The sequence below is a fragment of the Pagrus pagrus genome (assembly GCF_965226575.1).
Source record: "Pagrus pagrus genome assembly, chromosome: 3".
In the NCBI taxonomy this organism is placed as follows: Eukaryota; Metazoa; Chordata; class Actinopteri; order Spariformes; family Sparidae; genus Pagrus; species Pagrus pagrus.
The window spans coordinates 30,055,381-30,067,256 of record NC_140187.1 but is presented as its reverse complement, the minus strand read 5'-3'; the positions used below and the strand labels follow the sequence as shown (position 1 = coordinate 30,067,256).

Genomic DNA, 11,876 nt, shown 5'->3' with positions numbered 1-11,876 from the left:
CTCTTTGATTGGAGGAAACACACAGGCTGCCACTTACTGTCCCCCCGGAGTTTTTCAGTCCGTCAGAGTTCATTACGTCACTCTTTCTGTCTTTGTTATGTAATTTGCTGTTCCATTCTACAAAAATATTTGCCAGGGTCTGGCACACATCAAAATCTATAGCCTCTATGCACACCTGAACTGCTATTTAGGTGTAAAAGAAAGACAGAAATGAAACAAGTTCAGACACTTTTTTCTAGTTTTTAGCCTCTCCTAACTCCTCAGTTCACACACCATATAATGTAACAGAAGGGAGGAACATACACCTGTACAGAGCACTTAGTAAAGCTATGTCCTCACATACACCTAAACACACGCACACAAACACACACACAAGGGCAGTGACTCAGCTGAAAAGTGTCCTTGAGACATGGCTTGGAGTGGGCGCTCCACTCTCTGCAGCGCCCCCTCCTGACTTCTGCTTGTAAATTGAATTGTGAAGCAACAGCTGCTAAAGATTGATGACTGGAGGTTTACAGTGTTTGTACACATGCATTAAGGAGTCAAAGCACTCAGTGGGGATAGAGGAATTGTCTTTTCTGTCTCTTCTTGAAGATCACTATTTTTCATATTTTGGGTAACTGACAGTAAAAATCATTTGCCAGAATGACAGGGTGAGACATGATAACATGCAGCTTTGTTTTCAGACACATTCTGAACTCAGGCCTCCACTGTCAAACAGTATGCACTAGTAAGGCAACCAGAAATGCTTTTTGTAACTCCTGGACCTGTCATCACTTCTCATACAGTCCTAATGCTTGTATTGGCCTCTGTCCAAATACAGTAGCAGCTCTCCTGTGAGTAAGTAGTGAATTACATCACAAAAAAGGACCTGGGAAATGGCTTTTGATTCATGTTCCATCCCATCTGTCCTAATTTGTGCCTCATTTTGTTCAGTATTAATCATTAATCAATATTTGAAATAGTACTTAGAATATAAAGTAATGAATAAATTGTCTGAAATGTATAAAAAAAATCATTTGTGAAATAAATTTAAAAAACTCAAGTTATTGTAAAATGTTATTTTCGTCATTCTTATTTTCATATTAAAAAAATAATTTCAAAATGCTCTTTTCCAAAACTCTTGGAAACTCTTCCATTCTTTCTATTTGATAATGTCACTGTTTTATGGTCGTGTTTAGCTGAAGCTAGCAAGCTTAACGAATGCTACCAGAACTTTTCCACGGGGTCCGCCCGCTATTCCGACATCCCGCTTTTCCGACATATCTCTATTTAGACATGCCGCTATTCCGACATGTCTCCGACTGTGACAAAACAAAGTGTCGAAATAGTGGGACGCTTGAAAAATAACTTTAATGCCGCTATTCCGACAATTACAGGTCACTGTCTAAATAGCGGCATGTCGGAATAGCAGCATACTTAGCTCTTGTTAGCTAAAGGGCGACAACAATATAAAATTAATTCTGCATCAACTGTCGAGCTGCTTGCTGCTGCTCCAAATGAACAAAGTACTCAATAAGCAACAGTGGGTTTTATTTAGCTAAACAAAGCTACACATGCTATCTACAGTACCTGGCTGACCTAGCTGACTAGCTAGCTATACAGGATAATGAGCTTGGTTTATCAGCAGCATCACAATAAAGAGCCAGTGTTAACAGCATGACAGCAGCAGGCTAATCCAGAGTTACCCCAGCTGTGTCTAAAGAGTGTCCAAATGTGGACTGCATGTCTGGGAACACTGGTTAGAGCCAGTGGGAGGAGGGCAGGGTTCCCATACACCAACAAAGCACACCAGTGCCCCAAACATGGCCGCTCATATTTCATACAATGGGGATTCCTGTGACCAACATGTTTTTGTTAAATGTTCTATTGGAAGCTGCCTGAAGCAACAAGAAGTAGGCTACAAGTTTGAGAAGTATTAATAATAGTAATAGTAAGAAAGCGTTTAATTTTTCAGTTGGCTAGTCTCTTTTCAGGGAATATTAACCTGTTTCTTTCGTCTACTACTCTATGTACTACTCTAGGTATGGGGAGCTCATTCTGCTCTTCTCAGTGGCTTGCAGGTCCACAGACATGAGGTCCACAGTTAGGAGCTAACTGGCTAAATTTGGTAGCTGTTGTTTAATACTTTCTTAATGTATGTCTCAGATGAGTGTATCATTTATATATATTTCAAAATGTATTCATATAATAATCTGTTGTCTTCCTTCTTAATTCAGTATCGACCACAGTGGTTCCACAGACTTAGTTTAATATACAATTCAGTTTTAACTGCATGTTAACTTGCCTTAATCTGCAACACATGATGCCTGGGATCCCAATGCATAACTGGATACTTGTACTAAATTAACTTGTAAATTCATGTGTTGCTGTACCTTATTGCAACGACCTGTTAATTTATTCTCATGGGGCAGGGTCACTTTATAGACCGAGTAGTTCACTGTGACCTCCAAACCCACAGCACCAGGTCACAGCTCAGTCCATTCACCTCAGAGACACACGAGAGTCAGAGAGATGACATGAATGGACAGATATGGTTACCTTGGTGGACCTAAGTAGTCTTTCTTCCAGGTGGGAATATTATATGATCATATTCCTGTTATTACGAGCTCTTTCATAGTCAGACTCTTAAGAAATAATCTAACAAGAACGAAGAACTTTTCCTCACTGTATCAGCAAATACACTTTAATGTGGTTAAGGTATGGAAGACTTTTGCCATTGAATGTCCTACTGTAGTCCACGTACATATAATCTGTGCTGGTGTCACAGAGCTGTGTGAGTCAGCTGTCACTGACCTGCACCTGGTCCAGCAGCATGCCAGCCATCACCATGCCCAGCCCGGCCAGCAGGTATGAAGGCAGCACCTGGAGGCAGATCACTCTGGAAGACTCTCTGGAGGAAACGTTGAGCTTCTCCTCCTCCATGTTGTCAGGAGAACTGCTGCTGCAGAGATTCATGTCTGGTCTGCACAGCTGCCAACTTTCTGTGCTCATTCAAACCAAACTGTTGCCAACTAGAAGAGCCCAGTACTGTTTGTCTTTCAGTTTGTCAGCCTGCCCTGCCCTGATCCATCTACCTCCATGGACTCACACATACTTGATATAATTTACAAATGCTAGATTGACAGAACGAGGCACTTTATACCACTGTTTTACCATTATATCATTATTGAGACAAAATATCTGATTTTAGTCAGTTAGTGCAGCACCGTGTGGCTGCGTTGTCGATAAATGTAAGACGATGGGTTACTTCATTTGTGCTGTAACTATGAAATACATGAATGAGTTTTTGTGAAACAACATATGGCATAAGTACACCTCAACTTCCCACAAAACACAAATCTGCATTTTTACTCTCAATATATGCATAAACAGGAGGTCAGATGAATTGAACGGCACCATAATACTGCACATTTACATACTGTAGATTAAAGAAAACTATTTAAATATTTAACGCATATGTATTTAAAAAAGGGTTAGGGTGAGTTTGATGTACTTTAAGTACATTTATGCATGTAAAGACCACACTGAACTATTCCCCTATTGTTAATATTCAAAGTGCTGCAGATTAGGATGCAGCAGGTTTATGCAGACTTTCAAAAGGTGTGTACAGATTACCAAACAGACTTTACATGAAGACCACTTTTTAAGATATTCATTTACAAATAACACCAAATAACATCATGAATGTCAATTGTCAACTTCTATTTTCTTAGTCCTAGTTAAGAGATACTATGTGAAATTATGAGATACTAGTCAAAGTCAAATTTATGAAACACTGAATCCATAATTATGACCAAGGGTGTGTTCATAAATAGTCACTCCATTCAAAGCAGCAGAGCACCAAGAGCAGTCTGTGTTTCATGAACAGTTAACAATGGCAGTCCTAGCTAAATGTAGCAACGGGTGAAGTAAACAGAATAATTCAACACACATGAACAGAGAAGAGTAAACTGTGTGTGTGTGTGTGTGTGTGTGTGTGTGTGTGTGTGTGTGTGTGTGTGTGTGTGTTAAAGTAGTAATTCTCATCAGCTCTAACGCTGCCACCCTGTTACTGTCGACAGGTTCTTCTTGCAGAAGAAGTGCTAGATTTTGTATTATGATATGTCATTTTAACGTTCATCCATTCTTCGACAGTTGACTGTCGTTTTAGTGAAGTGAGTCAGATCGGACTAACCAAAAGTGTTGATAAGTAGTTTGTGTCTTGTACATTTCAATGTGTCCCCTTTCACGTTCAGTGTCAAAGCCAAGATGTGTTCATTTCTTATCTATTGGCTGTGCCAAGCCTTCTCCACAGTGGTACAAATTGGTACATCTCACAGAATAATCATCTTGAAATTTAATGCTAAAAAAACACAACAAAACTCAAACATTACTATACTGGGTCACATTGTCAACAATTGAAAGCTCTACATTTCACAGAGTTAGTTTTTGGTTGTTTTTCTGGTTGCTGTTAACAAAACAGTCATATAGTATTCTGACAACAGGTTTCATGTCGGTGACCATAAAGGCATCTTCAGAGAACAGACACAGCCCACCCCTACCTGCTATAAATATTCACTCTACACCTCCCATCCCGAGCTAAGGTCTCATGTTATATGTCAAAGGCTCAACTCAAAGCGTGGCTGCAATAGATCACAGTTTGTTCACCAGACCCAGTTTTGGTTGCAGTAACTGCTCACTCGCTTCAAAGGAACGTGTTGTTCGTCAAGTCTCACTAGATCATCTGCTGTCGAGGGCTTACGACTGCTGCATTATTTTTTGATGTTGGTTCGGCTTCCTGTGGAGTCTTACTGGCATTTGCTGGCAGAGAGGCAGGCTCATGTCTGTCATCTGGTGGCAGTTGGGTTTGTAGCAACGTTGCTTGCAGACACTGAATAAGGTCGATGCAAGAGGCTAGCTCAGCAACAGAAGACCAGAAGTCTCTGCTGTAAAGGTTTGCTCTTTCTTGAAAATGTTTAGCATGCAGCAACATTTGTATTGCTTTAGATTTTAAGCGTCTGACTGATGTCTTCTCAAATGATTCTTTTTTTGTCTATAAAACTACTGATTGTAACAGGATCTTTGCATGTGCAGTTTGAAAAACTACTGTTTGTGATTAGGTTTTGCATTGGTTGTTTTGTTTCTCAAGGTGTGTTTAATGTGAAGATCATGGCTGGGGCTTGTGAGAAATGGAAGGAGAGAGGTTCTGGTGAGAAGAGTGGGACCCAGACTCAGTTCATCAGTGGCTCCAGTAGCGTATCCACCACTAAAATGACTACCATCCGTCTCCGGGACATTTATGATCCTAAGCCTCAGACTCCCAAGGCCCCGGTGCGGATCCGCCCTCCAGGTCCTAGAGCTCCCCCAGTAAAGGAACCCAGTTTAAAGCAGACCTCACCCAGTGATCCCCCAACCAAGACGATCATGAGGAGGCGAGCTCAGTCTCTTCCTTCGTTACCAGAGAGGAAAAGGGAACTCAAGAGCCCGCAGGTACGCTTTGTGGATTCATTGGGCATCGAGTTAGAGGAAGTTAAAGTCTTCAAAGTTCAGGAGCACCCAATGATACCCCAACATGTTATGTTCAGACTACTGATGAGCTCCGAACTGGCTTTCAGGAAGTCATTGGAGCTCTCCCTGCCTTACTTCAAACCATGTTTCCCTGAGAATATGGGAGCTCAGCCAGACTTCCTGAAGCGTCTCTGCTCTCAGAGTGTGTGTCTGGAGCAGGTCCTGTGTTCAGATCAGGGGATAACAGGGACTATACATGTAATTAATTTAGCTTATGAGAAAGAGGTCACGGTGCACTACTCTTTCACCAACTGGAGGACCCTCACAGAAACAACAGCATCCTGGGTATCCAGTGGGTACCGTGCCAAGTGTGACGTTCCAGAAACAGATATCTTCAAATTTCGTCTGCCTGTCCCACCCTTCATTCTGCAGCCAGGAGCCATTTTAGAATTTGCCATCTGCTTCCATGTAAGAGGATCTAATTACTGGGACAACAACAATGGACAAAATTACAAGCTGTCATGCCACAGCTACAAGGTGACTGTGCCGAGAGAGTGTGAGGACAGCATGCTGCACTTCACCTGAGCGTCCACACGGTGGGGCTGACACACCTGATTGCCAAATATGGGTGACAAGCATAATGCTGTACTTTAACTATTAGAAGTATGTTTCTCTTTTCTTTTACTTACTCTATGTTTCTACAATTATGACGTACTGTACCACATTATACTGCACTTTGATTTTTTATATTAAGGTCCTTGTAATACATTTATTTTATTTAAAAAAAGGGGACAATGCACATTAATTTACATGAGCACATTTGCATGATAGACTCTGGTGCTTGTAATAATTGTTAGCTAATAGGTAATAAAGCCCTTATAAGTCCTCATTAGAAGCTTATTAACATCAATAAGACTATTTATGTGTTAATAGCATCATAAACATGGTTATTGTAAGATGATCAGACATTCTGAAGCATTAGAACCATGTTACCAGTTTATTAAGAACGTTAATAAAGATCCATAAATAAAGTGGATAATCAAGAGTCCCTAACAAGACTGTTGTTTAGATCTGTTAGCTGCAAAAAGCTTAGTTAACTGCTAATAAATGCATGATAAAGTATGTATTGATCTTAATTCAAGCTACAAAAAAAAGCTTAGATTGCAATATTATTACAAAGAGTTATGAGAAATACTTAAGGCTTTTAACATTCTTAAGCAGTCTATAACAATACATATGTTGAAAATGCCAATTAACACGTATATCAGAGAATCAGAATCAGAATCCTTTTATTGTCATTGCACAAGTGTACAACGAAATTCTAGCAGCATCCGAGTATTTCACACAACATAAAATAGAGTAAAAAGTACAAGGCAAGTAGTGCAATGTAAGTATAAAAATATAAATAAATATGTACAGTGGTGCAGATTGTAAGTATGGAAGATATGGTCTTATTAATGTTATTTAGCATCTTATAAGGACCTTATTACCCATTAAATAATACTGATTACAAGGGTGTTAATATGAAATATAAAGCGTTACCCAGTACTTCTCCTCCAATACATTTCAAAGCAAATATTGTATTTTTTTAAAAAAAGTTTATGATCAGTTTATAAAATGTGTATCAACAACCCCAACAATTTATAAAGAAGTTAAAATGGATGCCACCTCAACCAGCCAAAATTCTGCTTATATGTTAATATATGTCATGTACATTTAGCTGAAAATACTTTTACTGAAGTAACATTTTGAATTCAGGGGTTAGTTATATGTTATATATATATATATATATATATATATATATAACATAATACATATACATAATACATAAAACATCCACTTCAGATTAGAATATGCTCTAACCAGGAAGAACTCAGATGAAGACTTTAACACCAGAGAAATACTGGAAACACTAGAATGGTTAAAGGTTTGGGAAACATTGGAGGATGCCAGAACATAAGGGGTTAATGCAGTTTATGAATCCTGCTGCCTTGGGTGATTTGATCATTTAATATTGTGCAATATTGTGATTCTGCATCCTTATGGTTTGATATAACACATTAGAAAGCGTACAGTGAAACATCAACATCTGCTTAGCTTCTCCACACATTTGTAGCTCACCCCTTAAAGGACTATGCCATGAATTTAATTGTAGTTCAAAGCTCCAAAAAGCACATCACCAACCACACATCCAGTTCAAAATGTTATTTTTCTGTTAAAAATAAGTCTGGCTGAAGCTGAGAAAATCCAGATGACATCACAGCAGTATAAGTAAACTGAAATTCAAGTGTACAACCCCAGTTTTAAGTTGGGATGCTGTGTAAAACATAAATCAAAATCAGAATGCAAACAAACTGTGTTACAATAGTTTCACGATGTGTTCCTGAGCCCATGTGCGTAGTAATCTCCTTTATACAATCATGCATTTCCAAAAGTGGTGAACCTCGCCCCCATCCTTGCTTGTGAGCAACTGAGCCTTTCAAGGATGCCTCTTTCATACCCGACCATGACACTATCACCTGCTACCAGTGGACCTGTTTACTTGAGTGACGTGGAGCATTCCAAACCTTCCCCAGTCTTTTGTCGCCCCTGTCCCAGTTTTTTGTGACATCTTGTTGGCATCTAATTTCAAAATAAGCATATATTTACAAAGATCAATAAGTTTGATGAGGCAAAATGGGTCGAGCACCTTTTTAATATATTACGGTCTGCTTCAAGTCATGAAAGGATTTCTGTGGTACTGCTAGGCTTTTACGTAGATTAAATCCCTGCCACCTCTGTACAGACCTACAAAAGAATTTGCTGACTTGGCACTCTGGCAAGTCTGGTGACCCAATTTAATGATTGACAGTCTGAGGTAAACAACCACTATTATTGTTTCTTAACACAGAATTTGCACAACACTACAAATCCATATTTTTTCCTGATTTCACACAAACGAGGCGACTTAATGATCCGCTGGCGACCTGAGCAGCTTGTTTGTTGGTAGTCTACTTTCAGCTGTGGTCAACAGGGCCTGACCTCATTCTTCTGCAGCTTGTTTGTGTTTATAGAAGAGGACTGCGGGGAGCAGCGTTGGCTCTTCTGCTGCACTGTGACCAGCTCTGTTAGATTCCTCACAGCATTGACCTTTCACTAAAAAGTTTCCACTGATATCGGAGGCCGGATTCCAGACAACTTTCTGGCAGGGCATAACGTTTGGCTCGTAGCAGGGCATTCTTCCATCTGCATTACTCACTGCAGCTGTATGGCATGCTTTAAACATGATAGCAGCGATCCCAAAACATTACTGAGCATGTCAAGCCTTAATTCATGATCCATCCAGTCAGAGAAAACTAAAATAAAGTTGCTCATTAAAGGCTCAGCCTATGATCCAAATGTGAAGAAAAGGTAAAACTAAAGAAAAATATCCTTTAACAGTTCTTTAATTACAAACTTTGGTTCATTTCTTTCTATGATTTGTTTACATCTGTAACAACGGTAACACAGGCCCATACATTATCTTCAAATGCAAAAAATGCAGATTTAAAGTTTTAAATCAAACCCCTCATGTATAAATGTGACTGTCATTACAATTTATGGGTTCTTAGTAACTGTTTAGGGTTTGAGAAGAGTGGATTAAAATCCTATGATGTGCTAAGTGTGCATGCATATTGGTGACTGAAGTGCAGCTCTGTTACAACACCAAACACTCATCAACTGCTCGCTCTAGGAACGCCAACAACTCAATGTGTAACTTGAAGCAGTCGGATGTTGCACTTATTGGACACTAGATGGCACCATTGTTCAAATCCAAGACCCTACATGTTCCAATCAAAGTAAATGTCAAGGTGTATTTACATTTTTTTTAAGTGGTGGAAGAAGTATTCAGATCCCCAAAGTAAAAGTAATAGAGTAAAACTAGTCAATATGTATATATGTTATTATGTTGTCAGATTATAATGACTGTTGGTGGTTGAGGTAAAGCTAAGTTTAGCTACTTTGTATACAGTTTGGCAATTGGGTGTTGGATAATGTACAGTTTTAATAATGTATATTATGTAGAATCTTAATCTGCGATGTACCATAATGAGTAATTATAGCTGTCAAAAAGGTTGCAATATCAGATGTTCACTACAGGGTTATCATGGCCAGACAAATTCAAAATAACACTATAATTGTGATATCTCTGCTAAATTAACAAGAAAAGGGAGTCAAATTCATCTTTTACTTTGTTTACTGTGGTTTTGTCTCTTTTTTGGCAAATTGAACACAAGTGCAGAGAGGTGACGAGAGGGTCAGTACTCATAACTGTACAAAGTGTACAAAAAGAACAATTACACTTTAACATCCACGTCCTAGCATCTGCGCGGTATTATTCACATGATATTACCGTGTGTGTTATTAATGCAAAATCAATACACCAGTTTTTAATTTCACAGTTATTGTCTGTCAAATCAATTTAGTGGAGCAAAAAGTACAGTTACCTTTGAAGGGTTGGACAGAAAAAGTGGGAAGTAACTGAAAATGGAAACACTCAGGTGAAGAACAAGGACCTCAATATTGTAAATGCCTGAGCAAATGTAACCTTCCACCGCTTTTTGGTTCTAAACAATTCCAGTGAAGAAACTTTATGAATGCACATTGTACACATCAGTCCTTCTGTTGAGCTTTACTGAACAAATTCACTACCACAGTGAGTGTATGATGAAATCAACGGTAACCTTAAAGTGACAGCATCATCTGTTATGATAAAAAGGACTGTATTGTAGTATTTTGGTTGTAGATTGGGTGATGGGCTGGTTCACCTTCATTATCCCATCACTGATTCCTGATTCTTCTACCTGCCTTTAGGAAGATTTGTAGAAACATTTTACAGTGACACAACCCTTTGTTGTTGTTGTTGTCTCATGCACTTGGCTCATGCTTGTAATTACTGGATTCACAGACGATGACTTATTTCACTGTAGCAGGTATTGTTAGGTGCAGTAGATAAAGGCATGTGCGTCACAGTAAACTGCAGAAAGTCTTAGTGCTTACAGGCTTTATTACGTCCTCTAAACCTTTTACAGTTGCACCAGAGACCAACACAAACATGCCCTATTTACTTCGGGGCTGCTTGGTTTTCATCGCTCTAACATGGCGCTCGTTTGTACGGATGTTCTTCACCAACAGTCTAGGCTGTCATGCCAGTGTGTCGTTGGGGCACACATCCATGCAGCCTTGCAGCGCTGTGCCTTTATTTGGGGCTGTCATCTTGTGCTTATTGCCGGTAGTTATATAAGAAGGCACCATATTAGGAGCCAACATGATGCTCAGTAGTGACGTTTTCTCTGGGGACTGGCTGGGATTGAAATGTAAAAACTGATGCATCATTATTCCCAGCGATTATGAGTTACATCATTAAATCACCATTACGGGCGGTGTGATTTGGAATAAAAGAACTGTGTCACTTGTAATATTTGTTTGTTGTGAGTCTCAAGTGTAAGGCTGATTGCCCCATATGAATATTTATTTGTTGAAGCAACATTTTAATATGAAGTTAATGTGTGGTTAAAAATAACACCTATGGGTGCTCAGAGAGTAACAGTGACGTGCATTGTTGTTATGCAATACAGCTAAATTACCACTATTACTGGCAAAGTGTTTTTCAGGAATCTAATGGAAAAAGAAAATGATCCAACTTATGACGTGATCTATGATCCGTAGCCTATTCTTGAGCCAGAAAGTCATCAGCCTTACAGTAAAACAGCTAAAAACGGCTGAACATATGTTCAACACTTGGCCTCCACCCATCTGAGGGATACCCGGAAGTCAGGATATCCCCCTCACAACCGTGAGAGCATCCCTTCTTCCTCCCACGCAGCTCCACAGGTTAGTGGGCAGTTTGGACCTGACTTGCCACTATCTCTCAGCAAGTAGCCTCTGGTTTCATTACTACAGACAGCGAGCGGTCTTTGATCGCTGCGCAATTTAAACTGGAGCTGCCATCTGTTCCTCCACCTGCGCCAGAATGGAGGCTGTGACTCATAACAGGCATGTTGGTGTCAGGAAAGAAGCTAAAAACTACACTGCCGATCTGAACGTGCCTGGAAGAGATGTGACCATACCAGGGTTGGTTCACTTTTTTTCAAATTTAATATCAGGTAAGAGGTTCTGAAAGAGGCTTTCCAACGACCTCACATGACGCTTGTCATTTTAATGTGTTTGTCTGATAACAACAAGCTCAGGGATAAGTGTGACACCAAATCAGATTGAATCACACACAATGGCTTGTTTCTCTCATTCTTGTCCCTCTGCCAGTCATCAGATATTAAATGCGATCAGGTGTACTTGTTTTCACGAGGGGATTTAACCGAACTAACCTGCTTAATACCTGACAAATGATGCCTGCCCTCATTTGTTAT

The 11,876-nt window shown here is 39.6% G+C and overlaps 1 protein-coding gene across 1 annotated transcript; it reads left to right on the top strand.

The window, feature by feature from the left end:
• Positions 1–4,727: 4,727 nt before the first annotated feature.
• Positions 4,728–11,701, top strand: ppp1r3db (protein phosphatase 1, regulatory subunit 3Db). Its single transcript, XM_084349881.1, has 2 exons — positions 4,728–4,936; positions 5,132–11,701. Exon 2 carries the CDS (start codon positions 5,152–5,154, stop codon positions 6,073–6,075), a length of 924 nt encoding a protein of 307 aa, XP_084206007.1. The 5' UTR covers positions 4,728–4,936; positions 5,132–5,151; the 3' UTR covers positions 6,076–11,701.
• The last annotated feature ends 175 nt before the right edge of the window (positions 11,702–11,876 follow it).